Here is a 24,806-nt window from a genome sequence, read left to right as displayed (position 1 = left end):
AGAGCTTAAACTTTTATTTCCATTACAAAGTCAAAGTCAGATTCACCAAAAATGCATTTCATAAATGCTTCCTTTAAGTAGCTGCTTGTATTTCATGCTTCATATTACGTAGGTTGTGAAATCAAAGCTACCACATGCCTCTTTTATTCTAGACTAAATGTAGGATAAAATACTTTGAAGTTAAAAGAATAAAAACACTGATTAAATTATCCCAAGATTACCTCATAAGTAATAATCCTCACTTAGCGTAATTAGAGAATCTTTCCCCATGTACACATTTGTTCACTATTTCTTTCAAGACGCTCATTATCCACCTTTTAAGTTGTATGGTGAACATAATCAAAACCATTCATTCAACTATTTTATTTTTTAATATTTTATGTATTTATTTGACAGAGAGAGATCACAAGCAGGCAGAGAGGCAGGTAGAGAGAGAGGGGGAAGCAGGCTCCCTGCTGAGCAGAGAGCCCTATGCGGGCCTCGATCGCAGGACCCTGAGATCATGACCTGAGCCGAAAGCAGAGGCTCAACCCACTGAGCCACCCAGGTGCCCTGATTCAATTATTTTAAGTTTATTTTGTATGTAACTTCATATTCTTATTCATGTCAAATGAATATGAAATTCTCAATAATTTACTTTGATCAACTAGACAGACACTTAAAAACCATTGTTTGTTCAAATAAAACTGAATATGAAACCCTGATCATTTAAAAATAAATTTGATAGCATTCAACAATCAGTCACATTGCTATATCTAGTATGTGTTAAAGTCTTTTAGGGTGATTCTTAGATATTGATATTGTTTAGTTCATATTATGATGCACAATGTGTTCTAATTGTGGCTTCTCCACTGAAGTAGCCCTAAAAGAAATCTAGAGGGGAAGCCCGTCACAACCAAGACACCAGCATGTACCCTACTGTTAGCTGAGCTGTGAGCCCCTCAGGTCTGACGGACTTCTTTGTATTTGTGTCCGGGAACCTCCCTCAGCCCGGAACATGATCATGGCAATGATGATGATGATTTCTGGCCTGAGGGACTGAGGAGTGGATTAGAGAGTAGAGCCTACACATTGTTTCCCCTTTGATCTGAAACTTACTAGTTTTGCTTGTGATTATGAGCAATCTGATTACCAGTTTTTGCCACTTTTAGAGTAGATAAGTCACCACCTCTAATCTTTCTCACATGTGTTGGCAGAACCCAAGGGCACTAGATACACCTTATCAGATGTACAGCACAAAGGAGAGGGGTTGTATCAGTTGCAAATTGGCTGAGAAAGAAAATAGTCAACATACTCAAATGTATTGCGACAGGCCGTCGTAGCATCGGTCAGGAGCCCGACATCTTACATGTGTTTTTAGTCCTCATTACCCATCAAAAATGATCGTATTATTGCTAGAGAAAACATTATCTTGCTACAAACCAGAAAAGGGAGTCTAAAAGGGAGGTTAAAGAAACTCCCAAATTCACAGAGGCAGCAGGGGTTTCAACCAAGAAATTTCAATTCTGGACTCTCTCGCAATCCAGTGAGAGAAAGCATCATTAATTATATAATTTCATAAATATTAATTAAAAATGTGTATATGATATTTACATCTAACTATATTCATAAATACATGTAATATTCACCAGGGAATGGGCGAGCTGCATTTAGGCAGATGTCTGAAGGATGCACACGCATTTGTCCAGAGAAAGAGAAGAAGGACTTCAGAAGTTACCTCTTGGCCTACAAAGAATATCCCTTTTTGTTCTTCTGAGAGCTTCTGAAGGCAATGGAAAGAATGCCACTTTCTACTATAGGAATTTCCTGTGAGGCTTTAACAGCTGGAACAGTAGACGCATCATGTCCAGAAACACCATTTTCTAACTTCATGAGGCCAAGAATCAGGAACATTGAATCAGGCCATTGTGCTTGGTTGGAGTTAGCTCTAGTCAACAACCTGCCGTGCCAGGTCCAGTCAGTAGACAAGAGGGCAACTCTCCTTATCAGACCTGTTTGTCCTTTGCTTCTAGAATTATTTTGTAACTTCCCAGAGATAATCCTTCCTGTTTGTTAGCAGAGACTCTTCCTTATACACTCTTTTTTTTCTTTTTCATTTAGACTGAAATAATATTATTACTGTCGGGAAATTGTTCAAACTTTTAAAATTTCTCAACTCCTGGGGGCACCTGGATGGCCCAGTCGTTATGCGGCTGCCTTTGGCTCAGGTCATGATCCCAGGGTCCTGGGATTGAGCCCCGCATCAGGCTCCCTGCTCAGCGGGAAGTCTGCTTCTCCCTCTCCCGCACCCTGCTTGTGTTCCCTCTCTCGCTATGTCTCTCTTTGTCAAATAAATAAAATATTTTTTTTTAAATTTCTCTACACCTTAATATTCAGACCCTTTTTTACTTCTTTAAAGATTTTATTAATTTATTTGACAGAGCACAAGCAGGCAGAGTGGCAGGCAGAGGGAGAGGAGGAAGCAGACACCCCACTGAGAAGGGAGCCTGATGAGGGACTCCATCCCTGGACCCTGGAATCATGACGTCAGTCGAAGGTAGCCACTTAAGCCACTGAACCACCCAGGTCCCCCCAGATCCTTTTTTAATATTTAGATCCTTTTCATCACCTGAGTGAAATTTCAGCCCATAGTCAATTTGGTTATCAATGTCAAGCTATCTTTGAGGGCAAAAATAAGATACAGTGTAATCCCATGTTAAGCTTTTCACTAGCACAAGTGTCACAACACAGATGCCTACAGCATTCAGGAGGCTAAGTCAATGAAAAAATATGTCCTTTAGGGACTTGGGACCACAGAGTCATTGTCTTATCTAAAGGAGGTAACCAGGATTCAGGGCAGCAAATTCTATGCAGAAATTTGGTCACAAGAACAACATTTTAGTGTTGTTCTTGAAGAACAACAAAAGAAAAGACAGCAACTCAGATTCTTATATATTATCTCCATAATGTTAATGTTGGCATGTAATTTGTTGTAATACCATGCATTCCTAATCACCTATGAGCTAAGACGTGATAACCTTGATTCTAGCCCACAGGATCTTAAATCTTAGAAATTCAGCATATACTCGGTGAGCACCTTCTCCATGCCAGGCACTGTGAAAGGTACCAGAGACATTAGCCAGATACAAACCAGCACCTGCCTTTGAGTTGCTCACTTTCTGGTGACAGAAATGTGCATGATGTAAATTGTTACTATTTAGTAGGAGAAAATGAACTAAATCATCCAGTGCCACACATACTTAATTATAAATTATCACAGGTTCTGTAAAAGAAAAATAGGTAGCACAATTAGAGATCAGGAAAGGGGTAGGCTTGTATTTAAGGTGACATCTACAGGATGAGCACATATTTACCCAGAAAAAAGACAAAGAGGGAGAACACTCCAAGCCGAGGCAGTGCTATCTGCGAAGACCTGAGGTTGGACGGAACTTGGCTGGTTTGGGGAACTAAAAGGTGGCCCAAGAGAGTGTTACATAGTATCAAGGGGAAAAGTCATACACAATAAGAATGGAGAGAGAAGTGGGGAAGATCACATATGGACTTGTGGTCCATGTTAAGAATTTTGTGAAAGAAGAAGCTGTGGTTAGGATTTTAAACAGGAGTATGGCAAAGTAAGATCCAAAGTCTAAAGGCATCATTCTGTATACAAGTCGGGAAATTGATTGGGAGGGTAGTCTTGCACCAGAATCCCAGTGACCAGTTAATAGGCTAATTCTGGAGTCTAGTTTTATCCTAGGGTGATGGCATTAGAAACACAGAGAAGAGTGCAAACTTGGGATATATATTTTGGAGGAAGTAGGTGGCTGTTGGAGTACAAAATGTGCACAGCTTAGGGGTATGGAAGGAGATGACACTGGATAGGGAGACTGGGAAAATTCATAAATGACTTCAGCTGCATGGTAACAAACTTGGACTTTATCTTATGGGTAAAGCAACGCTCTTGAAAGTTTTGCCAAATGAATTAATACAGCTGGATTTGTGTTGAGCAAATAGTAACCAGACTCGGTCTCCTGTCAAGATTTTATGGTCCAGCCATAACTAGTGTTCTTTTCCATATGCCATCAGTGTAATCACCATCAATAAATCGTCAGCTTTTAAGAGCATTAAAGTCCATCTTTGTTTCCTATCTGTAAGGCTGATATTACGACTATCATGTCATTTCAAGTTTGGTTGTATTCATTCCCATTCATATAAAGAAGATGCTCTGTCCTGTGAAGATATGTCAGTGAATCTAGATATATCTACTCAACTCTCCTGTCTTATGGCTTCCGTGCTCAGAACCCCATGCAGTACATGGTGCATGTTGCTGCTGTGCCCAAATGCCTCATTGATGATGGAAGCTTGTGCCTTATTTCACACTCCCATCTGGAGAGCCCAAACATGCTGATGCTGTGCAAACTCATGTGAGCGTGAGTAGACCAGACTCATCCTGATAATGTGCAGTTAGCTACGACAGTAGCTAATATTCTACAAAATGAAATCATCTGTATAGGAATTCAGCAGCTCAGCTTTGGCTTCTGGAAATGGTGGATCGTATCCACCCTTTTGCTTAACAGTGAGACAGACAGACAGACAAAACATATGAAATAGCAGTTTTCAGACACTGAACAACAGACAACGCAAGGGAATGCTCCAAGGGAGGAGAATAACAAATGAGGTGGGTCTGTGTGTACCCAGGCTCACTGCATGGAGAGAGTTTCCAGGACAGCACAATGAGGGTGAAACCAAGCAGAATTCAATAGTCCTTTAGTGAAAGAAACAGAGTTTAGACTTTCGGTAGGCCGAAGTGGCTGGATTTGCAGGACAGAATCCTCAAGAGGATGGTACAGACACAGAGAAGGAGTTCTTAAGAATCTACATGGAGGGCTGTCAGGTCTTCAACTCAGTGTTGATCTGCACATGCATGTGAGGAGAGTATTAAAAGTATGGAAAATACCACCAGAAAGAAACAGGCAGAACAGTCCCTGGACCACACACAGAGAAACAGTTTATGTTCCCATCACTAAACAAGAAAAGACCTAACAAGCGGGCACTGAGTAGAGGTAAGTCAACAGAAGGCACAAAAATTGGATAAAATTAGTCCAGACTGCAGACTACTCAGAAGGTGACTAAACTTTAAAAACAAGACTTGAAAGTATACAATCAATTTCACATCTCTTCACTGTGTGCCAGTGTAACATATTAGTTACAAGAATGCAACAAAATCCAGCAACCAATATGTAAAACTCACAACTCTAATAAAGATTAACAAGCATTAGAAGGAGCAGGAAATATACTACCTGTAGCCAAGAAAAAACTTAATCAATAGAAACAGACCCAGAGATAAATGATAGAACTGGTCGGCAAAGACATTCAGACAGCTATTATGAAGATTCTTCTTATGTTGAGAGCATGATGAGGAGAGAGATCGAAGACATGAGAACACACAAATGGAAACTCTACAGATGAATATAATGGCTGCAATGGGGAGTCTACCAGATGAGATTAACAGGGGATATTATACATAACAATGGAAACTACCCAGGTGAATCATGAAGATAAGAGAGATTGAACAAAATGAAGAAGACATTGGTATTCTATGGGACAATATCCAGTGATGTCACATATGTGTAATTGGAATCTTAGAATGGGGAGGAACAGAAGAAATATTTGAAGACATCAAAGCTGAACATTTTCCAAATGTGATGACAGCTATAAACCTACAAAGGTTTGACAAAACCAAGAAGAAGGAACATGAAGAAAACCCTTACCAAAGCACATCATGATCAAGTTACTAAAGACCTGTGATGAAGAGAAAATGTTAAAAGTTGTCAGAAAAAAAAAAAAAAAGAAAAGACCCAGAAATGAAAATAAGAGTGACAGCAGACAGTGGAAACAATGCAAGCTAGGAGACAATTAGGGATATCTTTAAAGTACTGGTATGCAGTGGAGGAGGGCATTTTGTCCCCTTAGTATTCTGTACCACAAATAACCATTTAAAATGAAGAAAAAAGAAGTAATTTCCCACTTGAAGTCCAGAAAAACACATGAAAGGAAGTCTTTTAGTCAGGGGAAAAAAAATGATATTAAAAGACTATTTGTATCCACAAGAAGGAATAAAAGGCTTCAGAAATGGGTAAACAAAGAGAAAGTTTTTCCTCATTTTTAATCTGTTGAAAAGATAATCATCTAAACTTCAAAGCAAAAATAACAAAATTTATTAGGGGTGTAGTATATATGCAGAAGTAAACTGTATGCATGATGAACAGTAGCACAAAGACCAGGAGAAACGGAAATATGCTATTGCAAGTGTCTTACAAGTGAAATGGCATCATATTATTTGAAGGTAGACTCTGATAAGTTAAAGTCATATATTGTAAACCGAAGTCACCACTAATAAAACAAAGAAAAGCTAATAAAATAATAGTGGAGATAAAAAGAGATACTCAATTAATCTAAAAGAAAGCAAGAAAGAAAAGAAAAAGGAATAAAGACCAGATGGATAAATAGAAAACAAGAGGAAGACGTCAACTTAAACTCAGCCGTATCAGTGATTATATTATAAGCAAACGGAAAGAACACGGCAACTAAGAGATTGTAAGCCCAGATAAAAAGAATTACCTTACTATATGCTGAATTTGAGAAATCCACTTTAAAGACAAGGACAGGAAAAGGCAGAAGATGGAAAAAGATACACCACACTAACGTGAGTAACACAAGAGGGTATATAATATATTGTTCTGCTTCCATGACCTCAGAGGACAGAGGAAAGTAGTGATAACAGCAGATTGGGAACTGCTGGCCCAGAGAGCAGGGGAAGGTTCTAGCTGCAAATGGCACAAGACAACTTCCCAGAGCAATAAAACTGTTCTGTACCTTCATTGTGATAGTAGCCATTCCACTCTACACATCTGTCAAAATGCAGCTAGCATCATACTTAAAACTGGTGGGTTTTTATTGTACGTAACTTCAATAAAGATGATGAAAGGATGAGAGGGGGGAGGCAGAAAAAGAGAGGAAAGGGGGAAGAATAGAGAAGAAAAGGAACAGGAAGAGAGAATAGTAGTGAGAAATTAATCATTTGTTTTTAAAAAGCACAATCACTTCAGTAAGAACGGTTTCTACAAACCCTTCACCCCATCGTGTTAAACATCTGAGCCCTTTTTTCCGATCCTTTTTGTCTGCCCATGTCTCCACTCTGATGGTCTCCCCTTTGACATCTAATTTATCAAGCTGTTGTACCAAACAGAAGGTAAATGCATCCCCAAGAGAAGTTCCTGCACCGGCTGATGACCGTGAAACTCCCCTGAGTAAACGAGGCATGGCTCACACATTTGCTGTCCACAACACTAGCCTCTCCCTTCCTGACCTCACTTGCTCCATCTCTAGCCACATCTTCTTCTTGCTGTTGAAGTTCCACCCAAGTCTCTTCTCTCCATCTTCCGCATCTCCGTTCCCTCTCTTCAGTAAGGAAGACCAACTTCAACATCCTCCTTCTCTCCCACCAGTCAGGACACCAGAGTATATGTGGGACTGTTAACGGTGGGTCTTCAGACACGCAGGGGACGGGAGGAGGACTTCTAAACGTCGGATGGTAGACACATTTCATAATCACAGCGGTGACCAGACAGCGTAAGGGAGCTGGGCTCCAAGGCTCTGGGGATCGTCGGGGTGATCACAGGTTGGGGGGGAGGGTGGGTAAAGTGAAGAAATAGGGCTGGGGTTGTCAGAGGTGGGAGAGATGATATGAAATACAGAAGAAAAACAAAACAACATAGAAAAAGCTCTGAGTGTACTCACATCCAATGCTAACAGGCAATTAAATGAAAGAGATCTTGTCAAGCACTATAGAGAAAATAGAAATAAAACCCATTCTCCTAGCTTGAGGTGATTTTCTGGTCAACAGTGATTCAACTCTCTGATGATACCTAGATACTAATCATTTAGATACCCTAGAAAATTAACTTTCTAAACCTTACCGAATATACTAGTCGCTTTCTGATTCACTTCAAATCATCATAGACCAAAGCCCTTATAATTGCATAAACAGAGAAGTGGGCGTATGTGAATTTTTCTAAATAATGAAGGTTCACTATTGAAAGGCATATATATCTCTCTAGAGACGTTATGTTCCCCCAGATTTGAGGAAGATAAAAAGTTGTCCTCAGTGACTGTCCAGGTGTTTTCATGGCTCTTTTTCTCCAGGTGCTTCTTACTCTGACCACACGTTCCCTGTGGAGAAGATGGATGACGCCATAGCTCCGGGCCAGGAATACACATACGTGTGGAAGATCGGTGAGGACAGCGGACCCACACACGATGACCCTCCGTGCCTTACACACATCTATTACTCCTATGAGAATTTGATACAGGACTTCAACTCTGGGCTGGTTGGACCTCTGCTCATTTGTAAGAAAGGTAAGGAAAAAAAGAGAGAGAGAGAGGGCAACAACTAAGATTGAAATGGTAAGGTATACTATAATGAAATGAGAATTGGGAGAATCTTGGAACCTTTCTGTAAATCAAAGGGAGAAGCACAGAAACCAGATCCTTGCTTCACATGGGTATTTGAGGGTTGGAATATTCCTGTTTCTTCTAATCCTTCCTTTTTCTCAGTCCTGGGAGACTCTCCCAAGTAAATCCCTGTCTGAGAGAGTATGTTCTGATACCAAGTCCATAAGATCTCTAACATTTACCTCAAGGCCAAGTCTTTTTGAAAGTATACATCCTATATATTGCTGAGAGTACTTGGAAAGAAATTTAACATACGACCCAGCAATCACACTGCTGGTATTTACCCTAAAGATACAAATATAGGTATCCAAAGGGGCACGTGCATCCGAATGTTTATAGCAGCAATGTCCACAATAGCCAAACTATGGAAAGAGCCTGGATGTCCATCAACAGATGAATGGATAAAGAAGACGTGGTGTATATATATAATGGAATACTACGCAGCCATCAGAAGAAATGAAATCTTGCCATTTGCAGCAACATGGATGGAGCTAGAGGGTATTATGCTGAACGAAATACGTGAATCAGAGAAAGAGAATTATATGATCTCACCGATATGAGGAATTTGAGAAACAAGACAGAGGATCATAGAGGAATGGAGGGAAAAGTGAGACAAGACAAAACCAGAGAGGAAGACAAACCACAAAGACTCTTGATCTCAGGGAACAAACCGAGGGTTGCTGAGGGGTGACTGGATAGGGATGGGGTGGCTGGTGATGGACACTGGGGAGGGCATGTGCCATGGTGAGTGCTGTGACGTGTAAGCCTGATGATTCATAGACCTGTACCCCTGAAGCAAATAGTACACTGTATGTTAATTAAAAACATAAACAACCACAATAAACTACACTGTGGGAAATGATGTGATAGACCCGCCCCCTGTCCATACATACACACATACACACATTCCTAATTCATTTACTCACTGCACAAATACACATTTGCATTGCCTGGTATGTAACAATACTGTGGTGGCGCTGAAAAAATTCAAATTTATCAGAAGCTCTTACTTCATTTTACTTTCATTTACTGTCAGCTGCCTTTCTCAGCTGAGAGAATGGACTAATCTTGACCTCCACAAATTCTTTAATGCCTCATCACACGTACAAGCAAGGCGGCTGTGTGGGAGTCGGAGGGTGCCTTGCCTGCTGAGCTGAAGCCCCTGTTCATTGGCCTCTTGACACTCGAGAAAATGAGTACTTTCACTAAAGTCCTGACCATCACCACATGTGGTTTCTTTGTGCCTGGTCCAGTTTACCTCTAAATTCCATTCCTCAAGGTATGAGATGTCAGAGAAAATCCTTACTGTGGCACTAGGATTTTAGTAAGCCCCCGATCACTATTACTTGATAGAGATGCTACTTTTTAAAGATTTATTTGTTGGGGCACCTGGGTGGCTCAGTCAGTTAAAAATCTGCCTCCAGCTCAGGGTGTAATCCCAGGGTCTTGAGTTTGAGCTTCTCATCAGGCTCCCTGCTCAGTGGGAAGCCTGCTTCTCCCTCTCCCACTCCTCCCCCTGCCTGTGCTCTCTCTGCCTGTCAAATAAATAAATAAAAACTAATAAATAAATAAATATTTATTTATTTATTTCAGAGAGAGAGAGTGTGTGTGTGCATGTGAGTTGGGGGAGGGGTAGACAGAGCAGGAAGAATCTCAGGCAGACTCTGTGTCGAGTGTGGAGCCCAATGCGGGGCTTGATCTCTGGACCCTGAGATCCTGACCTGAGCCGACATCAGGATTCAGCTGCTTAATCAACTGAGTTACCCAGGGGCCCCAAGATACTATTTTTTAAAATAAGAACTTCTTAAAGTTATCATCATGATTGACTGTTTGCCTTAAGTTTTTTTGCTGTCTTTGAGTACCTAGTGAGAGTCTTCTGTCTGGGACACTATTAAAAAGTATGTTCTTCCTTTCATAGGTGCCCTCACTGACAACGGGGTTCAGAAGATGTTTGACAAACAACATGTGCTGATGTTTGCTGTGTTTGATGAAAGCAAGAGCTGGAGCCCATCATCGTCTTTAATGTACACAGTCAATGGCTATGTGAACGGAACAATGCCAGGTAACATGTGACCGGATGCCATCCAGCCACAGTGGGGTCATCAGTGCCTTTGGTCCGTTGTGTTCCTTGAAGTCCTACAGAAGTTGACCAAACTCATACACCCTATTTTTCTTTTCTAAGATTTTTATTTGTTTATTTAACAGACAGAGATCACAAGTAGGCAGAGAGGCAGGCAGAGAGAGAGAGGGGGAACAGGCTTCCTGCTGAGCAGAGAGCCCGATGTGGGACTCGACCCCAGGATGCTGACCTGAGTCGAAGGCAGAGGCTTTAACCCACTGAGCCACCCAGGCGCCCCCATACACACTATTTTTCAACTCCTGGTCAGAAAGATAATGTAATCCACTTAAGTGGTTCTCAAGATCCCATCATCTGTTCTTTGTTTTGTGTTGGGTTTGGGCTTTTTTTTTTTTTTTTTAAAGATTTTATTTATTTATTTGGCAGACAGAGACCACAAGTAGGCAGAGAGGCAGGCAGAGGGAGAGAGGAGGAAGCAGGCTCCCCGCCAAGCAGAGAGCCCGATGCGGGGCTCGATTCCAGGACCCTGAGATCATGACCTGAGCCGAAGGCAGAGACTTTAACCCACTGAGTCAACTAAGCGCCCTTAGGAATTTTTTTTATGTTGACAGTATTTTATTTGACCCAATATATCCAAAATGTTATCATTTTAACTTAGGATCAGTATAAAGTTATTTGTGAGATAGTTTACATTCTTTCTCTTTATACTGAATCTCTGAAATTCAGCACACTTTACGCTGATAGCACACCTCATTCCTCGTTCAGTAAGCGACAACCATCTCGGACATGCAGCTCTAGACTTTGAACTAATGGTGTCTGAAAGGGTAACGGAAGCCCCCCAGGAGGGCGACTTACGTATTTAAGAAGTCAAATATAGAGATGGAGCACATGTACAAATGCTGCCCTACTTGGACATTCTTCAGAAGAGTATATTGTTATCATTTGCCAAATTCATGGCTGTTCACTTGTCAAAATATTATTTTGAGAAAAGATGCATATATGGAGAAATTTTTTCTTTTTTCTTTTCAAAAACTTTTATTTAAATTCAATTAACATGTAATGTATTATTGGTTTCAGAGGTCAGCAATTCATCAGTCTTCTATAGAGAAAGAGTGTGCAGCTAATGCATGGGATGTAGGGATGTGAGCAGGTTCCACCTTGCCCTGTGCCTCTAGGAAGATCTGCAAGATACAAGCTCAGTCTTTCCTTCAGTGAGTTCTGTGGTTCTTCTGCATGATGACCATGCCTTCCTCCACAGAGAAAGCCCTACAAAATACAAATTCAAGGTCGATCCCTAGCAGGAAGCATCAACAGAAAGAATGCAAGAAATGGGGATGAGTAGATCAGGAGAAATACGCCACATACAAAAATACTAGGAGGTTTCAAAAGGCGATGGATGAGTAATGTCCAATGGCGTGTAGGACGTTCACTCTCTGTTTTCATGGAGACTCTTGTGGAAAAGCAAAATCATAGCAACCCTTAAGAGAAAAACAGGGGCTCTTGGGTGGCTCAGTTGGTTAAGCATCTGCCTTCAGCTCAGGTCATGATCCCAGGGTCCTGGGATCAAGCCCCGCTTGCTTCTTTCTCCGCCTCTGCCTGCCACTCTGCCTGCTCATGTGTGTGCTCGCTCTCTGACCAATAAATAAATAAAACCTTTAAAAAGAGAGAGAGAGAAAGAAAAACAACAAAACTGACTCCCATCCAGACTTCTTCCATCTCTCTGATAGAAATGACTTAGAACCAAAGACCCTGAGGAAAAAGAATGGAAAAATGAAAACATTATTTTATTAAATAATTTCATACTTCATAACACTAAGCTTCTCAGAGGCCATTCTCTGTATTTGACAATCGCAACTGGCTTACTTCCTAAAGACAAAACTTGTCCAAGGTTGAGATCTGGACTTCATTTTTAAATTGTATTCTATTTCATTTGGCTCGCCCTTCCCACCTGGTTTAATACAGATGTACTCAGATGACTCTGGTTGTTACTCAGAGTCCCCAAAACTTCGTCAATTGACGTCTGTCTTAGGAGATCGGAGTCAAGCCTTGCTCACCTCTCTAGCTTGGTGTGGTCCTTGATAGTTAATTGTCTCAGTGTGCCTATTTACAAAAACGGATTAGCCATCCATCCTTGGGCAGAGATTGTTAGGAAGTTTCTTATATATTAAAGACATTGCCAGTGCTATAATGCTTACAGGGGAGTGGTCAAAGACACATTATATCTGTGTCCCGCCAGAGTGAATCATTTCTGTAATTTCTGTATTTACATTTTATATTTCTCTAAATGTATAGAAGTCATACAAAAGCAAGTCCTACACAAAAAATTAATAACTTGATCAGGTCATAGAGTTTATGAATTTATAGTCAAAAAGAGTAGTTGGGACTTAAGAGAGGCAGGATAGGGGGCTGTCATTAGTAGAAACAGAAAAGTTAATGCTTCACAATTGCCTCATGGAGCAAGGTAAATTAAGTAAATATGACAAATGCTAATACAGATATGTTAAATGCTTAATTCAGTGTACATAAACACTTGAGGTACATAAACACTTTCGTCAAAGCCTTTTAGCTTCTTGTTCGCAGGTTCTAGCTTCTTGTTCTCACCAATGATTTAGGAATCCCTGCCAGGTTACAGTGGTCTTCTAAAAAATACAAGCTCCTCAGCCTCTCTGTAGGTAAGGGACTGATTCTCAGCTCCATAATGTAGTATCTAGGGGTTATGAATCTGAAATTCAAAACCCAAGCCAAGGATGGGAGCTATGGTTGGAATCTCCCACCGAGCACATTAGCATTTCCTCAGTTACCATGAGCGCAAAGAAGGAACGAAACTCAGCTTTTATTCTGTTTCCATTACTTCATTCATGAAGTGCTCCTCGTGGCCTGGCATAATGGAAATTTGTCCATTGCATTTAAGGAGAGTAATGCACTGCATTGTCATTTAAACAATCAACAGGTGGTTAAAGAAGCAATCAAGAATTTCTAAAGCCTCTTCACATCTTTCCCGTAGGCAGAACTTTGACCTCTGTCCAGCTGAGAGGATTAGACCCCTGAACTCAGCCTTACCTGATTAGACCTTATTAGACCCCTGAACTCAGCAGGTTCCGGTGACGCCTTCCGGCTGAGCACAAATTGATTCTAGAGTGACCAATTGCCCAGGCTTTCAGACGGCTTTCCCAGTTTCAACACTGAGAATCCTGCACCCTGGGAAACTCCTCAGTACCACGTAGACCAGGATGGTTGGTGACCTACTTGGTTCCCTCCTTGGCGTAATTCCTTAGCAATCAATCCTTGTGTTTCTGAGCTAACTTGGCTCATCTCCAGGCTCTGGTGCTGGCTCTCGAGCACCAGTCCTTGCCGTGAGCGGTGACTGCTTGTTTGCCCAGCACTCCGATGTCCACGCTGCCAGGGCAGGAGGCACAGCAGGAGGGTCTGTACCCCCAGAAACAACGGCTGATGCACAGCAGGTGCTCAGTACGTACCTGGTGAGTGAGTTGTTCATTACAGAGCGCTGACTGCCTGTTGTGCCCCGCCTCTCCCTCTCAGATATCGCAGTTTGCGCCCATGACCACGTTAGTTGGCATCTGATTGGAATGAGTTCTGGGCCGGAGCTGTTCTCCATTCACTTCAACGGCCAGGTCTTGGAGCAGAATCATCATAAGATCTCGGCTATCACCCTTGTCAGTGCTACATCCACTACTGCAAACATGACTATGAGCCCGGAGGGAAAGTGGATCATATCTTCTCTCGTCCCAAGACATTTTCAAGGTAAGAAATTCTTCCAACAGTTTTACTTGTGAGTATAGGATCTTTCCATCCCAAGCCTTTTCAAGCCACCCATGCTCCAGACATAGTGCCTGCGTCCTGAGAACAGAATTTCATTATTCTGCGCTTAGACTTTAACACATTAGTTGGAATAGAGGAAGTGGAGGAATTGACAAAGATTTCCTAAAATGAGGCAAAAGCTGAAAAAGGGTCTACTTCCTCAACAGGAGAAAAAGGGAAGGAAGTAAATGCATACATAGAGTTATTCTTCTTTGGGCTATTTAGTATTCAGCTTAAGAAAAAACCTAAGTGCTACAAATCAAACATCTGTAAATTTATGGAAGCACTAAGTTACAGAAAGCGCAAAAGATTGAACATGGAAAGATTATTTTTTATAACAAGGTGGACACAAAGCCTGGCGCAAAGAGGAACCCACTGGATGTATGTTGACTAGAAAAAGCATAGTATTTAACTAGCTAAGGAGTGGACTTTAAGGAACATCAGTAAGTTATGGTGGGAAAAAGAGTCAGCCCAGGTTGTTACATGGTATCTTGTAAACAAAATAATTGTTCGATTATACATCGTTTCTTTAAAACCGTTGGGAATACCCCTGAAACAAATAATACATTCTATGTTAATAATAAATAAATAATAAAAATAATAAATAAAACTTTTGGGAAGAGGGTCTGTGTAAACAGAGACCAAAATGTAAGTAAGTGATATCACTACAGGAAATAATTTTCTTACCAAAACAATGTATGTAAAAGCCAGACACATAAGAAAGAGACACTTCAATGGGATCATTTTGTTTTCTGTTTGCACTGAGCAGTCAAAATTATATTCAAAGTCATGAAATTGTCACAGTACCCTTGGTAGAGTCCCCAATAATAATAAAACAACAACAGCAAAACTATTATCATTGACATTAAGCAATATGTATATTAACTTGTTTAATTCTTAACAATAATTTTATCTAGTCCGTGCTAGCATTATCTCCATTCTACAAATAAAGGGACAGATGATGGGAGAAATGAGAACTCAATAAGACTTAAGTCATAAGATTTTAAGGATCTGGAAATTACATTTTTTTTTCCTCTGAAAGAAATGAAATCTTTTCATGTTTTTTCTTTAACCCATCTTCTCTTTCCTTTGCTTTTAATTCTTACCCCTTTCTCTATGGTACTGAAGAGCTGCAGACCAGAATGTTCAGAAGTTGTCTGAGCAGCACTTTTGCTGTAATTACTTAAATCTTCCATAAATTTATTTAAAAGATAGACATTTGGATTGGCTGTAATTTCTTCTCTCAAATCCTTTCATTGCCTTTGTATTCTAATTCAGCTGGGATGCAGGCTCACATTGACATTAAAAACTGTGCGAAGAAAACCAGGAATCCTAAGAAACTAACTCGTGACCAGAGGCGGCACATGAAGAGGTGGGAATACTTCATTGCTGCGGAGGAAGTCATCTGGGACTATGCACCTGTAATACCAGTGAATATGGACAAGTGAGTTCTGGGGTTCTTACCACTGTGTGAAGGTTCCGGGGTCTTCGAAGCATGGGGTGAAATGCCGTGAGTTGACTGCTCTCAGGGGTATACACGCATTGGGTTCAGCTCTTTTTGTCCAAATCAATCTGGAATTACTCTAAACTCCCCATGGGAACTCAGCAGCATGAGAGTAGGAACAGTAGTAGTAGTAGTAGTAGTAACAATAATAGTAGTAGTAGCAGCAGCAGCAGCAACAGTAGTAGTAGTAACAGTAGGAGGAGGAGGAGGAGTAACAGCAGCAGCTACAGTCTTACTAGTAATAGGCTACCCACTTGTTGGATGCTTGCTATTGCCAAGCACCATGTGAAACATTTACTATGAGTTTTACTTTAACTCTCCAAGTTAGAAACAGCTTTTATTTTATTCTGTAGATTAGAAAAGATGTCAGAGAGAGTAAGAAATTTGGAAATTCAAATAACCTTAACACTTGAAAAATACTCAAGTTCACTCACAATAAGAGAAGTGCAAATTAAACTCCACTGAGACATTATTTTCCAGCTCGCACACTCACAAGACCTGCTGACATAATCTGTTGGCTAGGCTGTAGGAGAAGGCGCTATCATACGTTGTTGGTGGGACAATAATCTGATGCAGCCAGTCAAGAGGACGATTCGACAATAGGTATCGCCATTACAAACGCACGTGCTCACAGTGATAAATGTGTGTGTCCTCGGACCCAGCAGTTAGTTGTACTCTGGGAATTTGCCATCATTCACATGTGAAGTGATGTATGTACTGGATATTTACTGCTACACTCTGAGTAGTGGCAATGGTTTGAAAACAACCTGAAATGTCCTTCAGTAGGAAATGAGTTTAACAAATTATGACACATCCATATGATGGACTACTATGCATCTGTTTTCAAAAAAGGATGTAAGCACTCCCTATATACTAGTATAAAAAGTTCTCAAGTTATGTTATTAGATTAAGAGGTCAAGAGAGGTAAAAATGGCAGAAGAGGACGTCCCCTGCCCATATCCCTCCACAGCAAGAGTAATTTGACAGCTATCCACAAACAAAAGTACTTCTGTGACAGCTTTGGGATCCAGGTAGATTTGAGAAATTGCAAGACCTTCCTAACAGAAGCCAAGACCAAGGAAGGATATTTTGAGAAGGCACGTCATGCTTAGATGGTAGATTCACTGATGGTGCTCCCAGCTACAAACTTGGAAGCAACCTTGTCCCATTATGGACTCAGCTACTGCCCCACTTGACCTTGGTCTTGACACCAGCATCATTTGCCAAAGGACCCAGAAGTCACACCTGACCATGACCCTGAAGGGTGGCCTACAGAACTTGGATGGTGTATGGATCTTAAAGTGGCCCTGTAATCAGCTCCAGCCCTGGAATAGCCCTGCCAGCTCAGGGACTTTCAGGAAATCCCATCCATCCATGCCCCAGGAGGCTGGTCTGCAGACCTCAGTCCCACTGCAAATCTTGAAGCATCGCTGTAACCCAGCTCCGGCTCTCCCAACTTGCCCACCAAGGGATATACCCAATGACCTGATGGGAGCCTTCTCAAGGACCAGATGGGAGCCACACCCATCAAAAAACCTAATAACTGCACCGTTTCCAGACTCCACTATAAACCTTGAAATAAGCCACTATCCCAGCACTAGCTCTACTGACCAAGGTCCTAGAGACAGTGCTATCTGCCCAGAGACTAGACAGGATCCATGCCCACCTGGCCCCCTGGTAAAAGGCCCACTAACCACAGATGCCACTCGAGGTTCAGAAGCAACCACATGACCTGGTTCCAGCTTCACTCAGCTGTGATCACAGAGGCAGTCCCAGCAGCCCAGAGACTTGACAGGAGAAGGTCTTTACCTGACAAAATCAGTCAGTAAAGACCAGAAGAAGGTGTCTACTCCTTCGAATGTACATGAATACAAGGCTACATGAATCACAAAAAATCAGGCAAAAATGACCCCATCAAAGGAAACTAATAAAGCTCAAATAACCAATGTGAAAGAAATCGAGATCTACAAATTGTCTGACAAAAATTCAAAACAATTATCTTAAGGAACTTCAGTGAGGGACAAGAGGACAGGTAGGCAAAGAAATGAAATCAGGGGGACGCCTGGGTGGCTCAGTGGGTTAAAGCCTCTGCCTTCAGCTCAGGTCATGATCCCAGAGTCCTAGGATTGAGCCCCGCATTGGGCTCTCTGCTCAGCAGGGAGCCTGCTTCCCCTTCTCTCTCTGCCTGCTTGTGGTCTCTGTCTGTCAAATAAATAAATAAAATCTTAAAAAGAAAGAAAGAAAGAAATGAAATCAGGAAAACAATGCATGAATAAAATAAGTGTAACAAATAAATAAAAACTATAAAAAATAATCAAACAGAGAACCTGGAACTGAAGGATATAATGACAGAATTTTAAAAATTCAGTAGAGAACTGCAGTAGCAGACTTGATTGTGCAGAAGAAAGATTCAGCAAACTCAAAAATAGGTAATTTAAAATTATTCAGTTATAGAGACAAAAAACGGGGTGGAGAATGGAAAAGAATAAAGAAAGCTTACATGACTTATATTTACCATCCAATATATGCATTATGAGAGTCCCAAAAGGAGAATTAATGAAGGGGCAGAAATCTTATGCAAAGATAATGACTACAAATGGGATTCTGGATCTTGGAGTTGTGAGTTCAAGCCTCACGTTGGGTGCAGAGATTAGTTAAAAATAAAATCTTAAAAAAATAATAAAATAAATTTTTTTAAATCAGCAAAGAATCTAAATTGACATTTTCCCAAAGAAGACATACAATTGGAAAAGAGATATGTGAAAAGGTGTTCAACATCACTAGTTGTTAGGGAAATACAAATCATATCCACAGTGAGATTATCACCTCACACCTCTGAGGATGGCTACTACAAAAAAGTGGTAACCAGGGTTGCTGAGGGTGTGAAGAAAATGGAACTTTGTACAGTGTTGGTAAGAATATAAATTGGTATGACCATTATGGAAAATAGTAAGAAGGCTCCTCCAAAAATTAAAAATAGAAGTACTGTATGATCCAGCAATTCCACTTCTGAATTATATCCAAGGGAAAATGAAGTCAATATCTTAAAGAGGTATCTGCATTCTATGTCCACGGCAGCATTATTCACAATGGCTAAGCTATGGAAACAACCTGAGCATCTGTTGATGGATGGATGGATAAAGAAAATATTACACACACGCAGGAATATTACTCAGCCTTAAAAAAGAAGAAAGCCTGCCATTTAAGACAATGTGGATGAACCTGTAGAAGATCATGCTAAGACACGTTCCAGACACAAAATGACAAATACTGCATGAAGTGATGAAAGTGTTAATTAGCGTAACTGTGGTAATCACATATACACATACATAAATCATCATGTTATACTTCTCCAATATATACAGCTGTCAAAATCACCTCAAAGAGGCTGGGAAAATGCAAAAAAAAAAGTCAAGGTTCCTTTTCTTAAAGGGATGAGGGTATAAGAATATTTATATTTGCAAGTAACATTTCCATATTTATGCATAAAAATGCTCTGGAATGATACATATGAAATTAATGCAAGTGAATATCTAGAAAATACAGGGAAGGTCAGGGAGATGGGGTTGATGGGAAAAATATGTGAGTGAGAGCTTTCTTCTGTAATCAAAATCATTTGAATGTATTTGCTATTCAAAAATTTGACTGAGAAAAAGAGCAAAAAAGGAACTTGCTTGGGCGCCTGGGTGGCTCAGTGGGTTAAGCCGCTGCCTTCGGCTCAGGTCATGATCTCAGGGTCCTGGGATCGAGTCCCGCATCAGGCTCCCTGCTAAGCCTGCTTCCTCCTCTCTCTCTCTCTGCCTGCCTCTCTGCCTATTTGTGATCTCTCTCTGTCAAATAAATAAATAAATAAATATTTTTTTTAAAAAAAAAGGAACTTGCTCAAGATTATATAATACTGTTTGATGGAACTGAGTAAGATTCCAGGGCTCTGGCAATAGTGTGTGCCTTTTATTGTATAAAATATATGCAGAAAATGAGTAAATTCTATCATAGAACTTTTGTTTTTGCAAACTAAGGCAATAAAGAGGACCAAAAGGAAAAGTGGTTCTTGTTGCAGTCCCAAGTCTTGTTGCTACAGAAGATGAGTGAAGATGGTTGCTTTTTAGCCGGCCCCTGGATTGGACGGATGATAGGAGGGTGAGCCCAACAGCACAGAACTCTGACTAATGAAGATAGTCAAAGCTTCCAGGTGTGGGGCATAACTTTTAGAGATCAAGAAATATCTGGGAAGTCAATAAGGTTACCATCAATTAAGTCATAACAAAGACTTGAGAAAAATTCACAGTACATCCTCTCCTTTCTTTTGGACAGACATTTTCCCAGAGGCGTCTAAGGTCTTTATAGGGACCAGAGTGACAGGAAGTTCTAAGTAGCTGTTTCTAACCAGGCCTGCAACTTTGTCAGTGTTGCAGGAGACAAAGGTTTCTGGTTTTCCAGCTAAAGAGCAGATACTGGGACTTTGAAAACCACATTATGTATTTATTTTTAGAAAACTAGCATTTTTAGCTAATCCAAGAGCAGAACTTCTAAACACAAGGCGTTTCAAAATTGTAAGGGTCTTTACTTGAGCAGATGCTTTAATTTTTCTAAAAATTCATTTCACTTTAAGGAAATACAGATCTCTGCATTTGGATAATTTCTCAAACCAAATTGGAAAACATTATAAGAAGGTTGTCTACAAACAGTATCAAGATGAATCTTTCACTAAACGTATGGAGAATGATAATATCAAAGAAGACGGGATCTTGGGCCCGATTATCAGAGCCCAGGTCAGAGACACACTCAAAGTAAGTAACAGAAAAATAGAACCATGGGAGAAATTAAATAGAAAAGACAGTTGATAAGCACTGGTTCTTTGTAGTAAAAAGAAAAATATGTCCATGTAGTTTTTAATTCAAATGCAACTTTAGTTTCTATGTAGTATTTGCTCTGATTTATAGCCTACCTCATAATACAAAGAATCTGCAACAATTTACCAAATTATAAAGGAATAAAACAAAGAGCCAATGTAATTGGGGTGAAGAGTGATATGGGGACAAAGAAAATAAAGCCATGGATAAGTATACACGTGCCATGTGCTGCCTTTTTTTTTTTTAATCTTTCTCACTTAATCTTTTTTTTTAATTCTTTTATTAACATAGAATGTATTCTTTGTTTCAGGGGCACAGGTCTGTGACTTGTCAGTCTTATACAATTCACAGCACACCGTATGCTTCTATAAGGTTGCCTACAAGTTTCGTCCAAAGTTTTCTAGCATCCAAGTAAAATATGTCAGGGCAAGATTCACAGAAGTCATAAACAAAACATAATTCCCCTTGATACTGAGACCAGTTTCCCCCGTGGATCCTTAAAAAGAGGATGCTGTATAATACAGCGGGTAGAGTCTGTGATAGCATCCCTACAACTGGTTTAATAAATAAGTTGCTGGGGCCCCTGGGTGGCTCAGTGGGTTGAGCATCCGACTCTAGACTTTGTCTCAGGTCCTGATCTCAGGGTCCTGGGATGGAGCACTGCCTCTGGCTACACGCTCCGCCGGGGGTCTCTCTCCCCCTCTGCCCCTCCTGCACCACGTGTCCTCTCTCTCTCTCTCTCTGAAATGCATAAATAAATCTTAAGTAAATGAATGAGTGAATCAGTCACATAGCTTTGTAAAATGAATGTTTGTCATTATAGCTGAGAACAGAACAGTAAATCCAATTGAGTATAAACAAGTCACCATTGTGCTCTTGGTATGTAGTTCTCCCTTGGCTGGTCTCTGATGGGGATAAATTGAGACATGACTCAAGAGCACGGAGTGTTCTTCAGACAGCTCTCTTTAAAAATGTGTCCCATCATCGTGCTTTTGGTAGGAGCTGGGCAGCAGAGACCTGAAGGCTGCAAACGTTGGAAAGGTTCTAGAATGCAGGTTGTCTACAGATCAAGGGGGATCCAAATGCTTAGGCAGTCAACCAATGGAAGGCGAGAGAAGGTTCTCGCTTGAAGATTAAGGAGCATGGCTGGGACCCCTGAGTAGATACTGCTCCTCCCTTCACCCCTTTGTCCACAAACAAGGCATTTTTGTTCAGTTAAACTCCCTAAAGACGAGAACGCAGCCTTTCTCTGTTCTTCTCTCCCTTCCCTCATTTCTGAGCTCGCCCATCCTTTTTACGTGCTTTCTAGCAGGTGTGACTATACCTCGCTGGCCATCTGTGTGCCCCTCAGAAAAGGACGCCGAGGACAGTGTCCCAGGGGATCTGCCGGGCTGGAGGGCATCAGGGTCTAAAGAGAAGGAGCAGAGCTCAAGGCGCACGTGGTCGAACCCAGAGGAGGGGCAGGGGACCTGGGGTCGGACTAGGAAGAGCGCTATGTTGTGGGAAGAACGTCACTTCGAAGGGCAGACTGCTCTTTCCATTTCCCCCTCTCCACGGGGTGGAACAGTCTGGAAAGTTCGCGCGGGGACGGGAGAGGTTGCGGCCCAGGCGAGCGCACAGGCTCCTCCGGCAGGGCCGGGCGACGCCAGCGCCGAGTCGGTTCTCGCGACCGGACCGAGTCCCGGAGTCATGGGTCTGGGTTGCCTTCTAGATCGTGTTCAAGAACATGGCCAGCCGCGCCTACAGCATTTATCCGCACGGAGTGACCTTCTCTCCGCACGAAGACGAGGCCAACGCGTCCCTGACTTCAGGTGCGGACGGGGTCGGCCGAGGGCAGCCGCGCCTCTGCCCGCCGCGCTCTCCCCTGCCCTGCCCGGGCTCGGCGACACAGCCCCAGCGGTGGGGTGGCGGTCGCTCCCGCACGGTGCCCCACGCCCTGTTCACCTGCTGGTCCCCGGGGCCGCCACCCGCGGCGCGATCGCGGCCTCTCCGGGGCGTCCGGCCGGGGTCCGGGCTCCCGAGGGCGGGTCGGTTCTGGCCAGAGCTCCGGCTCGCGGCTCCGTGTGATCCTCCGAAAAGGAACGGTCCCCCGTCTCCTTCCAGACAACACGACCATGGTCAGGGCCGTGCGACCCGGGGAGACGCACACGTACAAGTGGAACATCCTGGAGTCGGACGAGCCCACAGAGCACGACGCGCAGTGCCTGACGAGGCCCTATTACAGCCACGTGGACGTCACCAGGGACATCGCGTCCGGCCTCATCGGCCTCCTGCTCATTTGCAAGAGCCGCTCCCTGGACAAACGAGGCATTCAGGTATCCTGCGCGCGAACGGACCCCGCAGAAACCCCAGAACTGTTCGGGCGGGAGCAGATCCGGTCTCCGGGCTCAGCGCGGGGCTTCGCCTTCCAGAGAACAGAATACTATGCTGCCCTCTCTGACGCAAATGGGACAACATTTATTCCTTTGTTTTTTGTTTGTTCCTTCGTTTTTGGTTTTGTTTTGTTTTGCTTGTCTATTTTCATCTAGATTCTCACTCTAGAGGGCAGTTCTGCAACGTGACACCATATTTTGTTGTAGTTTGAAATTCCAGGTCTTTTGTATGTCATCAGCAAGCCGCTTAGCTCTCTTAATTTCTTCCTTTTATTAAATGCGTAATACCCTCCTAAAATTTTTTTCACAGGGTTGTTTTGGGGCTCAGTGAGATGCCACATGGTAAAAGTGTAAAGCGCTCTACCAATCCTTGTTCTCTGTAGAGACCTGGACCAGAGAGAAATAAGAGGGAGAATACTTTGGAGACACAAAATCTGGTGAAGTTGGACCCAGACAATGGTCCATCTCTAGTGAGACTAAATTATAGACACAAACGTGAACAAAGACACAGATCTTCATTGGAAAATAATAGTCCCATGCTATTAACTTAAAATTCCAATCAGGCTAAGCTATAATCAAAGAAGTTCATCCTAAGGCATACACAATAAATAAATGTCTGGAAAAATCAGAAATGGACCTTTGGAAGACCTTAATTTATTGAGCAAGGAAAGGAAACGGGTAGGGCGAGGTAGAAAGCGTTCCTACTGCAACCTTCTGTTTTCTCCTTGCAGCTATGTGGGGCATGTCTAGTCAGTCATCCGGGTGCAAATGTGTCCACTCACAGAGATAAAACAGAATTATAACTGCCATGAGGAGATAGAATTTTTCTATTAGGATGTTTTAGTCTCTGAATTTTCTGATCTGCTCTGTTTGTCTTTGCATATTCCCTTTGGCTCTAACAAAGGCTTTGTACAAAATGGGCTGTCATAAATGCCAGACTTTGGGGCTGCGGTGGCCCCAAGACTGTGCCTCTTTGGTTTCTGAGAAGAATTCAGTGCTGTGGGTCCTCTGCTGGGATGTTGATCACCGAACAGGGCACTTTTCCCCTCCAGAGGGCAGCAGACATCGAGCAGCAGGCAGTGTTTGCTGTGTTTGATGAGAACAAGAGCTGGTACATTGAGGACAACATCAACAAGTTCTGTGAAAATCCCGACAAGGTGAAACGTGACGACCCCAAGTTTTATGAATCAAACATCATGAGCAGTAAGTCCCGTCACTACTTTTGTCCATCAGTTTTTCCTCCCATGCTTGAAGGATGGCTGTGCATGCAGGCAGAGGCACGGGTTAGAATTCACTCGCCACCCAGACATTTGGGGACGAAGTTACTGGGGAATACTAGAGCAGCCGTCCTATGACCAGAGGCCAAAAGCTTTTTCTTCTTAGGAAGTCTTCTTGGCCTCAAGCTCCAAATGTGCGTGTGTGTTTACACACATGCTCTGGGCTCCTCCTCTCTGGAGGAACAGGGTGCGGGCGGGGTGTTGAGGAAGGGGCTCCAGGCCTTTGTCAGTGGTGTGTGGGGTTTTAGACTGCGTACAAGCTGAACGGGCTCCATGGCCGGAGCAAAACAAGGTAAGTAATCTGAAACCAGGTGGTCACATCAAACGGAGGCAAAATGCAGATGGGGATCCAGAGTCTTAAAAAGCCAATTCATGAAGAGGTTTGAAGTGAGAGGTAGGAAGTTCAGAACA

The 24,806-nt window shown here is 42.1% G+C and overlaps 1 protein-coding gene across 1 annotated transcript in view; it reads left to right on the top strand.

Moving 5' to 3' along the window:
* Positions 1–24,806, top strand: part of F5 (coagulation factor V) — a 65,870-nt gene that overhangs the window by 15,554 nt on the left and 25,510 nt on the right. The window contains exons 4-11 of the mRNA XM_044266920.1: positions 8,185–8,397; positions 10,412–10,555; positions 14,111–14,332; positions 15,668–15,833; positions 20,506–20,683; positions 22,458–22,557; positions 22,850–23,061; positions 24,171–24,321. Of these exons, the coding sequence (XP_044122855.1) occupies positions 8,185–8,397; positions 10,412–10,555; positions 14,111–14,332; positions 15,668–15,833; positions 20,506–20,683; positions 22,458–22,557; positions 22,850–23,061; positions 24,171–24,321 (1,386 nt within the window). The remainder of the gene's footprint in view (positions 1–8,184; positions 8,398–10,411; positions 10,556–14,110; positions 14,333–15,667; positions 15,834–20,505; positions 20,684–22,457; positions 22,558–22,849; positions 23,062–24,170; positions 24,322–24,806) is intronic.

Source organism: Neovison vison, chromosome 10, assembly GCF_020171115.1.
Source record: "Neovison vison isolate M4711 chromosome 10, ASM_NN_V1, whole genome shotgun sequence".
In the NCBI taxonomy this organism is placed as follows: domain Eukaryota; kingdom Metazoa; phylum Chordata; class Mammalia; order Carnivora; family Mustelidae; genus Neogale; species Neogale vison.
The sequence above is the reverse complement of the archived record's forward strand: the minus strand, read 5'-3'. Positions and strand labels throughout refer to the sequence as shown.